General features: G+C 40.1%; 1 protein-coding gene across 4 annotated transcripts in view; it reads left to right on the top strand.

The window, feature by feature from the left end:
- si:ch211-51h4.2 overlaps positions 1–16,588 on the top strand; it is a 432,821-nt gene that overhangs the window by 245,783 nt on the left and 170,450 nt on the right. For all 4 annotated transcript variants that reach the window (XM_041210942.1, XM_041210945.1, XM_041210934.1 and 1 more), the window contains 2 exons: positions 4,323–4,381; positions 5,035–5,099. In XM_041210942.1, the coding sequence (XP_041066876.1) occupies positions 4,323–4,381; positions 5,035–5,099 (124 nt within the window). The remainder of the gene's footprint in view (positions 1–4,322; positions 4,382–5,034; positions 5,100–16,588) is intronic.

Below are 16,588 nucleotides of genomic sequence, written 5' to 3'. Positions count from 1 at the left end.
CTGTTTTCTGATTCCATTTATTTCAATGGAGTGAAAGTAAAATGTGGGAACCAGCTGTTTGTTCCATGGGTTTAGGCTTTAAATACAATATGACTGCTTCTCCTCTCTTACGTTGATTTCAATGAAGTGATATAATGGGAGGAGAATCTGTCCTGGTGTAGGCTGTGAAATTCCCCGATTAATTGTTTCCCCATCGTTTTCATGATTTTAAACTGGTGCTGACTTAACTGCTTCTTGTTTGCATAGAGGATTCACAATTTCAAAGTACAAACAAGTCTTCAACACTGGTTCAGTCTTCTATTGCACTGAATTTGATTAGACAATGCTTCCTTATTTATGTTTTCTCTACTGCTGTGTTGTTGCATTTCTTTTGCCAACCCAAGTCCACTTTAAAAAGCTGAAAAGCTTTTCGTTTTTCAGAATTAAAATTCTGTTCGTTCTGATTACCACTTTTTGTGTTTGTAGCTTCTGTTAACATGTTCTGTCTTTGTCTGGCAGTTTGATTGGAGAATCATTATATTTATATGGACGGATTTGGGGTGACTGAGCGGGCATGTTGGATATGTTATGTAATGTCATTTGGCATCCCACTGTTTGCTGTCTGTCACTTAGCATTACATTTCCATTACCACCTGACGGTATAGTACCTGCACCAGTACTTTGAGGTGACTTGCTGTTTTTAATGTATAATAGTGACTGATCCCCTGTGACACTGCACTCACCAATTTCTAGACTGAATGTAGTTTTCAACTGATGCTGGTTTAGAGAGTAGAATATTATTGGGCCAAAGCACATGGACATAATTTGGTCCCTATTTTGAAGTAACAAATTCTGTCTCCATTTTGAAGTCATGGGCCGGGCTTTTCCAGCCCCATCGTGGCTGACCAGCTGGAGGAGATTTGCCAGCCCAGCTAAAATCCGTTGACTTTCGGCGGGGCCAGATGATCCTAGTGGCGGGCGGGATTGGAAAATTCCACCCATAAGGTATATTGAATGGGATAAGTTTTCTTCTTCACCAGCTGGGCAGTGATCTGTTATAGCACCCACCCAATTTTGATTCCGTTTATTTCAATGGAGTGAAAATCCAACAGGTTCTATCATGGGTGAACGATTTGTTCTGCTAGATCCTGCTCATGCAGTGAAAATGACATGTTAACCATATAATAATCCCCCCTAAATCCCTCTGCTTCTCCACCTCCCTCTCCACTCTCAAAGTTCATCCACTAACCAAACTTTGGTCAACACTCCAATATCTCCTGCTTTGGCTTGCCGTACAGTTTTCTTGATTGTGCCCCATGATGCTTTCCTGTGCTCAAGGTGTTACGTAATTGCAAGATGTTGTTATGCAAAGTTTCATATTATTTTAAGCTAAATGGTAAAATTTAGGGCATTTTGGGTTGGAGAGTAGGGAATGGTGGAAGCATGAGATTTTCACCACAGTGGATAATGAGGAATAGGAAGATGCAAAACTGAACTATCCAGTGGCACGAGTGTAAAATTACATCACAACACGCATTCATTTATAGGCAGTTGCTGTTATAAATGTCGATATAAGAATTAGAATGGCAAAAGGTGACATGAAAATGCAACAGGATCATGACAACAGGAAGTAAGGTTTTGTAGATGGGAAATGCATGCAAACATAAATGGTGGAATTTCCCACCACCACTCCCCTTCCAGAAACAGTCTGGGAGTCTGTTGTGAGGTAGGGGAGGGGGCAAAAGTTAAATCAGGTGGTTGTGGAGGTGCCATGCCTGTCACCAAACCACTAGGTGAATTGTGGTAACTGTGGGTATAGCCCCTTCTGTTGTCTCTCAGGGGTTGCATGATGTTCTGTTAAGTCTCCAACCTGTGAGCCCTAAGTGCGGGCAATCCGGGGGGTGGGGGAGGCTGGGACTTCCTGACAAGAGTCCTGATCAAGTGTTTAGCACCTGAGAATCTCTCTGTAATAAAGTTTAGTTGTTTCTTGTTGAAACCTGTCCACTCTGTTGAGTCATTACCTGAATCCAAGCGGTCTTGTTGCAGGCTGCTTGTGGGAGATCAGGAGTCCTTCCTGTTCGGGCACTCTAGTCCCAACGGAGGCCCCCCTCCACCCCTACCCCGTGGTACTATTCACCCTTGTGAGTTACCCCTTTGCACTCTCAGGGATGAATTTTGCCATCAGCGAGCAGGGGGCAGGGCCCACTCGCCAATGCACACGTCATCCCGCCCCATTTAAATTTTCAGGAAGGCGGGGGCACAGCAAAATCAGCTGCGGGCCTGCCAACCTGTAAATGGCCAATTAAGGCCATTGACAGGATCATTGAAACAATTAAAGGATCTGCCCATCCAGCATTAAGGATGGCAGGCAGACCAGGAGCCCTGGCAGGAACTGGAAAAACATGAAACCTCATCCACCGGCGGGATGAGGTTTCATGTAGGGATTTAAAAAGTTTTAGTGTAATTTATGAACATGTCCCATCTCTTGTGACATTGTCACATGAGGGGACATGTTAAGGATTTTTTTTTTCTATTTTTAACGTTTTTAAAACTGTCAGCGATCTCCCTGAGGCAGCACTTAGCCTCAGGGAGATGTACGCTTTTTCATGCACATGTGCAAAAGAGCGCACTCTTGCTTATGGGGAATTCCCCCCCCCCCCTAATTGGCCCACCCACGTAAAATGGCGGTGCGGCCCCGCTTCTCCAGCGGGGATCGGCTCCCTGCCCACCGGAGATTGGGTCGGGCCCGCCCGCCCGGCAGGCAGAAAATTTTGCCCTCAATCTATGCCCGCCACCTACCTCATCAAGACCTGCCAGCAGTGATTGGCCAGCAGTCTTTGAAGGTGGGAATTCCTCCCAGATAAGGACAGAAGTCTCACCCTGAGCTAGTTAATGGCCTGACAGCCAGAAAATCTACTTGGTGCTTTCCAACCATTCGGTTGTGGGCTTGCCCCTGACATTTAAGTCCAGGTGGGGCCACCAACTCCATATAAAATTGCACCCAAGATTTTTAATAAATTACATATATATCATTTTGGTATATAGGGATAGGAAGAAATTAGGAATTTATTCTCCTCATAGTTAGTAAAGCATACATTTGGTGCAAACCAGTTCATATTATACAACTTGTGAAGAAAAACTTGTACTTGAATTTAACATTCACAAACTAAGAAATCATAAGCCATCTTGTGATTAGCATGTTTTGTTATGAGGAAAAAAGACAAAACTAAAATTTCCCCGGACCAAAAACAAATAGTCTATAGAAAATATATGTTCAAATATTAAATATTTAAATAAATGATGAAGCATGGGCTTGCCTGTGTTTTCAAATTCAATGTGCCAAAGTTTTATTACTGTGTTAATTAAGTTTTCAAATGTTTGTGTTTTAATGTTTTCTCAGAAAAAGCAATTGTAAATTAAGCTCAAAGAAATGTTCAGACTATTTTATTTACAAATTACATCATTAAAATGACAAAAGAGTCTTATCTTAAAATGTTAGATAAAAACATTCAAAACAAATCTTGCTGAGAGCCATGGGACCTTAGTTGTCAGTTTATCCATGCAATGGGCAGTTGATAGGTGGATTATGCCCAGCACCTGCCCATTGGAACTGCCATGAGGCCTGAACTACAAAGAGACCAGATCTCATTTACATCTAGCCAGCACTCTGAGGCAGCTCTCCAATTGGGATGGGCAGAAATCAGCCAACACCTATGCAGAACAGAGCAGCAATTGGAGAATAGCAGGAGGTGATACCCAATGGGGCTGTGCACGGCCAACAGGAAATTAGACCAAAACCTGCACCTCCTGACCCCGCAAAAATAATTGTAAAAAATTGTTGGGCCATCTTTGGAGTGGCCTTCCTTTAAGGATTGTTGGTTAGGCCATTCAATGCCAGAATAAATGGACAGAACGTCAGCTGCACAAGCTGCACCTATTTGTACCTTAAAGTTGCAATTGTGTCCAATGTACATCATAGGACCGTGAGTTGCATATAACAAGTGACCAATAGCATGTACAGGCAAGGGCTCCTGTCACCCTTCACAGGACTCCACTTATGGTGGCAGTGGCCAGTGTGCCAATGCTAATGGAGTGGTAAGTCTCCCAACATTATTTTCAGACTGCTATGCTATCTCCATCAGGCGCAGGCACTTAAAGTTGATAGCAACAATAATAAAAATTATCTCCATAAGTCGATAGTTTTACTTCAATACTTAATTTAAATTAATTCTATGGAATCCATGGATATTCATTGCTCTGGTATCTGAATGAATGCTCTGCTTTGTACTCGACCAACATAAACCAGTATTTTTTTAATACATTTCATGTTTCTTTCCCCCCAGGAGGCATTGTAAATGTGATGCCAATGTTATTTTCTGAGATTTCACAAAACAGGTCCCAGGTAGGAATTAAGTTTATTTAAATATATTTTCTGGACATTTGTTATATAATAGCCAGCAGTCTCTTATTGTACATATTGCTAACTCACTTGTTTGTAGTTTGGAAATTCTGACCTCCAAGTATATTTATCACATGTAAAATGAGTTTCTTTTGGCTGTCATATAATATTGAAAGTGAGATATCTCAGCCAGGAAAACGTGACACTAATTTAAAACAAAAATGTAAAAGTATCAGAAAATCACACAGAACATGACTTGTGACTGTAAACTGATGACTGATAGTAGGAAAGATTGACTTTCTAAACACCAGAAACTTCCTTTGTTGCAAAGAAATATGCTGACATGATAAATAAGAAATGACTATTCCTTTATTCATGTTTAAGTTGCATTTTATATTGCATTATAATTTCTATCGTCAGTATGCAAGATGTAACCCTGTAGTACCATTATACTCACATCTTTAGGATAAAGATTTGTGTGTTTGAATTCAAGCATCATCCATTGGTGACAACAACATAACATAAATGTTATGCATGGCTGCAAATTATTGATCTTCTGTTACTTTAAGACTTAATGCACTTGTTTTGTTGTTGCTGAGTGTTCTTGTACTTAATTTTGCAGGAAATAAAACGTTCTGTTTCTTTTCTTGTGTAAGGTAATGTGGTTCCGCCGAGCTGTCACTGGAGGACTCACTACTTGTGCTATACTGAATATTCTCTGGTAGGCCTTCAAATATATGTTGTGTGAAATTGAAATAGTTTATTTTTGAAACAATTAATAAACCACATAAATGTGGATTGGTCCTGTAAATCAGCAAAATTGGACTTTATATATAAAATATATATAATTAAATATATATATTTATAATAAAATATATATAATTAAATATAAAAACAATAAATTTGAGATAATGATGAAATACTGACAAAAAATCCTCTATCTGTGACCTCAGCTGTTTAACCTTCAAACATAATATCAGCTGTTGAAACTACAAAAAGTTAGAAATTAGCTGCCAATTCATGGGGCAGAACAGGTAGGCCTGAGGCCCAATATTGGGTGTCTAATCAGACTATTTTTTTGAAAGGCCAACTGTTTGACTGCTAGAATATTTTTTTCTTTGGCCTCCATTGCTCCCTGTTGTTAGATGCTACTGGACTTTTCTCAGCTTGTGTGTGTACATCCTGCCCCTTTCTAGTTTGGCACATCCTGTGGCCTGTTCTAGACTCCAAAAACTCCACAAAGTCCCTAGCTGATTCTTGATGTAGAATGTTGCTGGAGTTTGACTCTCTAATTTTACAGTTTTGTAATCAACTCACTATTTAGATGAGCCAAAGTTCATTCATTCTCTCTTGTCCTTACAAATCAGCGTATGCCATATTCTGAATCCTGTAATGGTTTTCAATATTTATAGATGATTAGGTTTTCTATTTTTACCATCAGTTGTGACAAGACAGGAATTATTATCACTGAATATCATTTTTTAGGAATGAAATTTTCAGTGAACTTTGAAAGACCTTTTCACTCAAACCATATAGATCACTAGCGTTTATTTGTCATTTATTAATGTCACTTCAAAATGATTTAAATTGGCCCCATGCAGATGGTTGTAAGTCGCCGGGATCTCAGATCACTGCAGGCATTCTCTGATATTAAATATAGATTCTAATTAGATCTGGCAGTGATTTTTTTTCATGCTCATATTAAGTTACATGGAGCATAGATCAATGCATAATCATGTCTTTGTGTTGGGGGGTCAATTTGACTATTTTCCAGCATGATGGTTTACTTTAAGTAAAAGGTTTGTGTAAGTGTGATGGATGAGTCCTCCAGTTACAAAAACAAAAGGCTGGATGGTTTCCAGAAGCACTCACCTTCCATTAGATATTTATTGTTACATATAATAGCTCTGCGAAGGAACCAGAAAATATAATTTGTCACAATAATGATTACGGGTGTTGATTTTACATTTTGTAGTCAATCACTTTCCAAGTACTGTATTTTGTTCCTTTGTGTCTGGAATAATAATATGCTGACACCGTGGAAAATTAAATACATTTCAAAGGTAAACATGCAGAATAATTCTTAGCAAAATTGTTCCATTGTTCTTCAAACCAATAGTTTTTTTAAAAAAAATATACAATAACTGTACAGGTACTTAAAACAGTTACATTTTAAGGCGACATGAGCAATGCTCACCCTCACAAGCAACAAGCACGGTTCAGAGAATAAGAGCAACACAGTTAATGGAGTGGGGGGTGGGGGCGGGGGTTGCTGTCTGCCTTGAACAGTTAGAATATAGGCATGTATGAGCAATTTGATCTGCACTGGTTGTAGTTGAGATTTCTCTGAACTTAGAATTTACAGCTCCCTCCCAGGATGTTACATAACATTCATTAGAAACTGCCTTTTGGAGAGATTTAATCATCCAGATTGGACAGTAATGTAGTGCATTTGCTGCGTCAAGTCCATGAACTCCACCCTCCATCACTGATTCCATCCACCTCTCTGCCATAGTTTCAGATTGAACCAGATCTCATTTTCCTTTTCAACATCCCTTTGAGCTTCCAACCCTATATACTCATCACTAAGACAGCGTACTTCCACCTTCATAAAGTTGCCTGCCTTTTCCCCTGCTTAGCCCTTCTGCCACTGAAGCCTTCACACTTGACAATTCCAATTTTCTTCTCTCTGCACCCCCCTCATTCACCTTCTGTAAAGTTCAACTCATCCACATCTGATACCTATATCCTGACCAGTCACTCTCCGCCCCTCCACTTATATTGGCCACCAGCCTCTCTATGCCTTTGATTTAAAATTCTAATCCTAGTGTTTAAATGCTTTCATGTCCTCATTTTGCTATGTTGTGGAATGTCCTTATCTTGCATTTGTATACATTTTGAACTAAACATGAAAGCTGATAAAGGAAAATTTTAAATTGATGAAAAGTAGATTTTTCAGTTATTGAGTTGGAGTTTTGTAGAGCAGTGAAGGCCCGGGTCTGAAAGCTGATGAAAACTCTGTGTGGGCAGTTTGTGGAATCCACAGCTGCATTTTTTCAGCCATCTGGCAGCTAATTGGCCACTGCTAGGACTGCACCTAGCATAGACAACACCATGAATGTGAGGAATCAGTGAGTGAGGTCTGAGGGTTGCCAAGGCCAGTCAGGCATGCCCCCTTGATGATGGGTTCAGGAGTTGGTGAGGGCAATAGTGTTGTTGCCATGTTGACAGCCATTGCCTTCGTGGCAACGATGAGAGTGCCTGATTAGGTGGGTCTCCTCCAGAGATCACAGAGAAGCTTCCAAGCTTTAATCAGCTAGTCTCCCCTTATGGCAGAAGACCCACCCCCTCACTGGTGAAAGGTCTGCAGCAGCGAGAAGAGGCCTGTAATTGGCCACTTAGGTGGCTGAATTGGCCTCTGGGCATGAGACCTGTCCTCCACCTGCTATATGCCATGGTGGCATGTGATGTGTATTCCAGCCCCTGCCTTCCCTCACCATTTTATGGGCTTCCCATCTTCCAAATCATCTCTTGACAGCTAGTATAATCCAGCCCATCCAGTCCGCAGATTCACCATTGCACCTGGGTACTGGCCCAAGAACATCTCTTGTTATATGTTTAGGACTTTCATTGAGAACACTAGGAGTTGGATTTTCAACTTTCCACTATACGCCTAGAACCAACTTCCACTGAAACTCTCCACTCCTCTGACTTTGACCTTTTGTGCATCCCCCTTATTCACCATCCCTCATTATTTTCTCCTATTTTGACCCCTTTTGCTCACTGCCTTATTTTCACTACAGCTAGGCTGCAAGTCAAAGAGAAGATTCAACCTACAGCGCGGAGATTTACTAGAAAAAATCTATAGAATCCATAACAATGATTGGATCTTTGCTTAGCGCTAAATTTCGGTTCTGCATTGAACATTGTTTACTAATTGATTAATTTATTATTGATGGAACAGCTGCAACAGTTGAAATTTAATAAGGCCTCAGAGTACCAGTATTCTCTGATAGAGGTACTGAAGGGGTTTGGCAGGAATATGAAAAGCTGAAGCAAACAATTGGAAACGCTGTAGATTAGTCATGTACTTTAGGGTTGTCTGGAATAATCAGGTTTAGACTTCATCTAGACAAAATGGGTAACGAACGTAAGGAGGAAAACACAATTTTTATCATGTCCTATTATTATATGACTTCTTGAACAAAACAGTTGTTCCCTTACCCTTCAAAAAAACTGGAGCACCTCTTTTCTATTAATGATTCTTCGGCTTATCCTAAATTTGAGATGCAGCAAAATCCAGTGACACATTTGTGTACCAGTGTGAAATTCAATCATTAACCAATGAATTGTTCCATGTACAAAAAATATTTCGTACAGTGATCCCTGCAAACAAAAGTAAATGTCATTGGGAACTAGAATTCCAATGGAATTACTGTAAAGATGCATAAAATTTGATAAACAATCAACAACTGTAGTAATCCGCATATAGGGATAGATTTTCAACTTGCCTGCTGGAAATCAATGAAAATTGGGCATTTTCCACATCAGATGACTGATCTGCAATGCCAGTATTACACCTAGGGGGAAAGTTGAAGTGTTGTGTTCTCATTGTACTGTTCTCAATGTAAATCCTAAACACAGAAAAAGAGATTTTCTTGGATCTGTATCCAAGAGCAATGGTGAGCATACTGGAAATCTGCTCCAGAAGTACATCTACTTAACAAAATGCTCCCTTATTAACTTTTGCATACAGCTCAAAATATATAAAAGTTTAAAATGAGCATCGATCTTTATTAGAAGCCTACACAGATAAAACTTGTCTTTCCCTATGTGCACCTGGAATGAGTAGCACTGTCAAGATTATATAGTTAAAATGTGTCATGAATTCTATTCAACTACTACAATGTCCTATGCAAAATGGTCCTTTAAAATTGATGCTGTAGCAAATGCACTTTTTAAACAAAAGTGTACTGGTTGAAATACAGAGGTTAGTGTAAGTGTGAATAACATTTTGAATGCAGATGTTGTGATCTGCGTTATTGGGACTTTTTCCTTTAGAACTGAAAAAATTAAGAGATGAGTTAATGAAGGCTTTTAAATTTATGAAGGGTTATGATAGAGCTGATAAGTAAATTCGGGATGGTTTTCCACATTCACCCAAAACGGGTGCATTTGTTAGCATGTTACAGCTGCTCGATTCATTGGGAAGCCTGAACCATTTTCAGGTTTGGGCCTCATTGGAACATAGTCAGCAAGTTTCCTAATGCTCAACAAATGCAAGTGAACAGCTTGCTAGATTGGGGGAGCTGGAAATCTGGGAAATCGGAGCCTACACGTGACTCCAGACCCATAACAACGTGGTTGACTCTTCAGCACCTTCTGAAATGGCCTAGCAAGTCATTCACTTCAAGGGAAATTAGTGATGCCCATATCCCATGAAAGAATAAATAAAATTAAGAAATCCACTTATGTGATTTTTCAGTCCATTAATGATTGGGCTGGTGTTTCTGTAAAGTTCTTGGATGTTCCATGTGTGCACTTTCCAATGGGAGTCTATTAACGTTTATTACAAGGCAAATGAACAGTGATGAAATAACCAAAATTAATGACTTATGTCCCTAGTTCACCAAGGATAATAAAGGAGCTAAAAGTGTACTGACTACAGTATCAACTGGTACTGGCACTGGTGCTTTTTTTGATCTTGCAGTGTGAAGAAATTTTGAGGAGTAATTATTGGAGTTATAAAAGAGGTTTTGAGGGCTTTTTTCTGCTCATCACCTGGAGAGAGCTAACCTTGTCTCTGACAGTTTAATGCCTGTAATACCATTAGGAAACTTTTCCATCTGCTCTACAACATAAGAGGTTCTGGGTAATTGTTATGACCCAGCAGTTGGTAAAGCTGAGTTATTTAAAAATCATGGAGGGAAACTTTAAACAACTGTCATAACCTGTATTTTTATTTTTGTACGTTTGAGATGCAGCTCTAAATTCAGAAATCGGACCAGTCCTTGAGAGGTTTTTTATATTAAACTAAATGAAACATTTTATTAAGTTACAACACATTAAACGCATACAAATGGCTATAAATTACTACTATCATAACTTTTAACAAATTCCCAAACCAATCTCCGTTAAGGCAACAACAACCCATAGACTTTGAGCAGACACCAGGCAAAGCATTTTCACCTACAAATTCAAAATGAGGTTCCTTTCACTTTGGTTCTTGTGGAGACAGTTGTAGGCTTACAGCTGCTTTGATCTTACATTGCCTCTGCCCTGCACAAACAAAACTTCTGCCTGTTATACCCAACACAGCTCATTGAATGTAAATTCTCATTGTATCACCAGTCCTTTGAACTCTGCCTCTTCTAACAATAAAACCCCTTTCATAGTACCAATTTTATTAGTAATATAAACATATTGCTTGGTCTGTACTAGCTAGGTGCCAGATTTCACCCCACCTCTTGAATACTCTATTCAAAAAAATGCAAATACATCTAACTCTCTTACATCTCAAAACTAGTACCCATCAAAGCACACAGACTAGCTATCTTTAATCCAATTGAGACACACCCACAGACTAAACTTCTATTTTAAAAGAAAAATATTTTCCAATAATATATACATTAATAGCTTCATGACAGTAATGGGTATGGAACTCCCAATATGCATTCGCAAATGCGTGATTTTATTAATGAAGTAGAAATACAAAACAAAGAAAGGAGGGTGAGGTAGAATTTAAGAAAGGTCATGGGAAAACTGTGCCGCCTTCTGCTTGAAAATCTGCAGCTAATATCATCTACTGGGACCAGTACACGTAACAGCACTGAATTTTTATGATCCTGCTCTGTCTAATTGTTTCTTTTTTTATTTGTTATTAGGATATGGTAACATTGCCAACACAATGTTAATTGCTTGTTCCTAGTTCCCTAGAGGACATTCAGATTGAGTCAGCTACATAGTGTAGGACTGATCTCTCGTGTAAGACAAACCGAAGAGGAGTTACAGGCTGTTCACCCTGGAAACCGTTAGTGAACCAGTTGGCATTTTGCAACAGTCCAGCGGCTTTCATGGTCATTTTCTGTTGCTAACTCTTAAAGTTCACAACCTGCCAGCTGTGGGATCTGAACCCCACTTCAGTATCATAACCACTAGTTTACTGTACTCATATCAGTCAACATACTGTCCAGGCATATATTCATCAAGTCACTGTAGGGCAATTCATTCCACTTGGTATTAATACCAGACAGCAGCACAATACAGCCATACATCCTGCCCTCCTTGAGGTTTTCAATGAAGCATCTGGAGAAATCGAATTGTCTTTTGAGTGGCATAATGTATCCCTTGCTGCCATGATCACTACCCCTCAGAGGGTTGCAAGAACAGCTGACCTGTGCTAAAACAATGCATTTGTTTCTACTAAAATCTTGTCTCCCAGCTTCCTGGCCTCCAGTGGGAAGAAAGATGAAATCATTGACTATAGGGAACAGTGCAGCTGTCATCTGGTTGATGCAGATATGCACAACTGATTGATTAATGTTGCCAAATGTATCTGCTGCAGGCTGGAATGACTGCAATACATGAAAATTCAGGAAAATCATGATGATGGGTGGTTAAATTAAATCTGTCAATTATGATTATGATTTGTAATAGCCCACCAATTAAATATTGTATTATAATTCAACTGCCAGGATTATAATAAGAGTAAGTACATTTGCATTTTTCAAAGTAAAAGCTTGACACAAGACACATACAGTATTGTTAAATTATTCTGTGCTGCTCTGCATATAATAGTCTGACCCTAATTAAGTATGTCACTGAAAAATGGTAGTAGAAAAATAGTCTAAGCTTGGTTCTAGTGTTTAATTAAAATTGATCCATCAAACATGGTGTCTGAACTGCTCAGATTATTATCTCGTCAAACAAATCATTGAGAATGAGAGTAAAATTGTCACTGAGTGCTATCATAGCAAATTTTCATCTTAACAAATGTAGCGTTGTTTACCTATACTTTCCAGCCTCATGAAGATGGGGTTGGAGGTGTGTGTGGGGGGAGGTTGTGTTGGTGTCTGAAGAGGGGCGGGAGGAAAATGAAGGGGAGCCACATTGGGATAGTTTCCTGATGCATTTCCGCCATCAGGAAAGTATCCCAGATGTGGGCCGGGATGTGGATCAGCTGCCTACTCCACAGAGACGGTCAATTTAATTAAAATAATTAGGCTGCAATTACGTACAATTTTTCAGGCTTGTTGCAATTTTACTGGCAGCAGAGCTGCCCTCCTCCCACTCTCCTGCTGGTGAGGTCACCATCTCAATGGAGACAGCATCCCTACAAGAAGGCTTGGGGGTGGGGGATGGTTCATCAGAGCCAAGGCTCCTTGCCTCTTTGATGGGGCCACAGGAAGGAAAAGTTGCTCCCGTGGCACCAACAATTCCATCCCACCCCGCCCCCTCCTCCCAGATGACTTTTCCCTCCATTTTGCAGAGCTTACCCTCAACCACCTCTAAATTATTTAATTATTTTTACTTACTCAGACTTGCATCAGCAGTGCCCTCCTCTTTGAGTAGGGCTGTTGAAGCTGTAGAGATGACAGCTGTGTAAATGGACTGGCAGCATCGTTAGCCCACCTGCTGTACTTAATAGGAAGGCAAGTGCGGAGGCCCCCAATTAAGAGCCTGTCTCCAGAAAACTAGCTCCGCTGGTCTGACCGTCAGCAAGTGCAGGCTGAAGGACCCCATTTAGCTCTGACACCAGGGTTCGTGATAAAATCCTGCCCATATGCCCATGGATTCAATGCCATTATTATAATCCAATCTATTTAGTGATCACATCTATTGACATCTGGTTATCAAGGAATTATTTTATAAGAAGTGCTCATTATTTTTAACAAAACCATTTGCGGTTGTTCAACAATGGTGATGATATATTTACAAATTGTCAAGATACTGTGAATGTTACATTTAAAATCTTAGGGCAGAATTATCATCCCTGGGCTGGCATGAAAATTCACATAATTGGCCAGAATTGATGTTTGTTCACATCATCCCACCCTCAGATCATTTTCTCAGAGATCTAGAATGAGGGGGGCAGAAGGTCTACTCATCTGCAAGTGGGGGGCAGATAATTGAGGTAAGTAAATGGCCAATTAAGGCAAATTATCAGAGGTTGATCCTGGTATTGCCTGAGCCTGAAAGAAGCCACACATAATTCAGTGTCCCACTTTTATTTTGAGTATTATGAGAGTTTCACCCTCCACACTGGTAGCCTGGAAGATGTGGCCATTTTTGAATTGAAAGGTTGCTTTGATGTTGCTATGAGGGCACCTCAAGTTGGAGGTGCCCTCATTGTAACCCATTCTGAGCTGGAGGTCCTCCTGTTGACCCTCCAGATTTGAGAGCCCACCAGCTGTGCTTAATTGGAGGCCTCTGGCCACTAACTTGTCAGTTCAGGGGAACTCACTGCCAGGTAATTGTTCCCCACATGGTGTGGGTCGGGACTCCCATTTGACCCTGACGTGGAGGTCCTGACCCAAAAGCCTGTGCTTAATATTTTCTTTTCTTTTGGTAGAAACATTTGTCACTTCAGATGGGGAGAAAGGCAGTCCATGTCTTTAAAAGGACAATGGCACCACCCAATCCCTGTAGCAGCATTGTAAGTGAGGTAATCAATACCAATTGTTGCATTCAGTTAAAATTGCATTTAGAGCAAGGGATGATTGGACCCGGGCTTGCATGTGTAATTCAGTTGCCATTTTAAAGTCATACCTTTTGTACTTTTTACATATTCATTTGATTTTATATTATTAATTAAAGATAAGAAGCAAAATGTGCAGTAATCTGGGAAACAGAGAAGTAGGCTGAGATTTCACAGGGCAGCAATAGCCCTGTCCACTGGTCTGAAAGTTAGGGACACCCCTGCTTTGGCTGGTTTCAGAGCCATGATCCAATTTTAAATTTTATTTTTTTCCTGGCAACCAGTGTCAATAAGTGTCTCCTTATACCACCTCTTTTTGCAACCAATAAACTAATTAACTGCCCCATGTGAAAGAGGCAGGATTAACCCAATGTAACCAAAACAAAAACTTTAAAGAAAACTTTAAAATGTGATTTCTGGTGTCGATGGTGCACTCCAGCATCCCTGGCACCTATCAATTGTGGAAGCCTGACCCGATTTTACATGCACCAGACAATTAACTGCCTGGCATGAGGCTCTCGTCCCTTTAAGGGACAATGTGCCACCCCCCAAGAGTTATCTGCCAATCAGGAGCTCTGGCCACAACTGGGGCTGCGACCAGGCAGGAGCAACGTCATGGAGCAGTTCCCAGAATGGACATGAGTGTCATCATGGTTGCCAGGGCCAGTCAGGCAGGTTCCAGTGAGGCGGTGATTGATGACGCAATGTAATGGTGTATCTGTGGAGGTGGTGCTTGATATTGGGGTCGCTCCGTGGACCACAGGGCGCCCAATTAGGATGGCTATCCCTCTTCAGCCCACAAGGAAGCCAGCAGGGTATATCTGCAATCTCACATTGATGGAGGGCCCCTGACACTGGTGAAATGCCAGTGGAAGGAGGTTTTTACGTAACCTTAATTGGCCATTGAGGGCTTCAGTTAGCCACTGGGTGAGAGGGCTGCCTGCCACCTTCCTCAGCTAAAATGCCAGTGGCGGCTACAAGGCAGTGGACACGCCATGCCTGCCCCCCTCCCAGCATAGCTCAAGGCCCATAAAATCCTGGCTGTGGAGTTAGCTGGAGAACAGGAGTTTCTCTACAACAGGTTTCACAACCTTTTTGCTTCTGAGGCTCCCCTCCCATATTATAAAAATTCCACACACCCTCTGTCACATGACAGAAGTATTTTTTCTGTATAAAAATTAGTGATATCATTACATATATTTATCATTATTTGTTTTTCTTAATTAATTTGAAACTTCTTGCTTTTCATTGCCCATGATCTCACCCTTCCCTGTACTTATAACCTCCTCCAGCCCCTACAACCATCCAGAATCTCTGCCCTACTCCAGTTAAGCCCTCAGTACTAGTCGTAGGATGACACCTTCATGTCATAAAGCTCGAAACCCTACAAACAAGAAGAGTTAATATTTGTACTCAGTTCATAAAATACCTTATGCAACCTACCCAATTTCAGAACTGGTTACCCTCGCCATGTCCAGAGCAATCAAGGCAACTCAGTAGTTTGACTAAATTCAACCCTGTAAGATGTAGGCCAGAAAGGTACCGATGCAACTCTATTCCTTACATGGTTTGGGTCCTCAATGGAGTACTTAAATGATGAAATTTATATGTATCTCAGTGCCTGTAATGTAGAAATGCTGTATTGGTTTGTAATTTTACAATAATTTTAATTGACATTACCCTTTGTCATGAAGAGATATTAATGTCTATAATGTTATTGGAAATATAGTTTTTTAAATAGAGTTTAGTGGTGTCTATGTCTGTGTCTGTCTTAGTTGGATTAAAGACAGCTAGTCTGGATGCTTTGATGTCTAGAAGTTTGAGATGTTAATTAGATAAACATAAGGAGGAGAAGGTAAAGTGTAAATTTGCATTTGTTGAATAAACCATTGAAAAGAATGGGTAAAATCTTGCACCTATCTGGGAGAGGCCAAGAAATGTGTTTATATTACTAAGAAAATTGGTGGAATAAAAGGATTATTGTTAGGAGAGGTAAAATTAAAAACCTAGTAATACAATGGAAAATTTACATTCAAAGGAAAAGTTAGGTATAAACAGAAGGGAGTTTGTGTGTAAGTCAGAGGCATTTAAGATCTAACCTTTTAGATCTAAGATCTAACATTTAATATGTAAGCCTCAACTGTGTCTGTAAAGGAACCAAATTACAAGGAACCTCATTTTGAATTCATAAGGTCAAATGTGCTTTGCCTTGTGTCTGTTTAAAATCTATAGGTTACTGTTGCTTTGGTGAAGATTTACCTGGGAATGATTCATTTGGGGATTTGTTTAAAAGTTATTATGGTAGTAATTTGTAGACATGTGTATGTGTTTAATTTGCTGTTAAATTAATAAATGTTTAATTTACTTTTACGTAAAAAAGCCTTTGGAGACTTAGTGGTCTTATTCCTGAATTCAGAGCTGTATCTCAAACATACCAGTTGAAAATATAGGTTATGATAATTATTCAAGTCTCCCTCTGGGATTTAAACAACTCAGCCTTTACCAACTGCTGT

This window comes from Carcharodon carcharias, chromosome 2, assembly GCF_017639515.1.
Source record: "Carcharodon carcharias isolate sCarCar2 chromosome 2, sCarCar2.pri, whole genome shotgun sequence".
Taxonomy (NCBI): Eukaryota; Metazoa; Chordata; class Chondrichthyes; order Lamniformes; family Lamnidae; genus Carcharodon; species Carcharodon carcharias.
The sequence above is the reverse complement of the archived record's forward strand: the minus strand, read 5'-3'. Positions and strand labels throughout refer to the sequence as shown.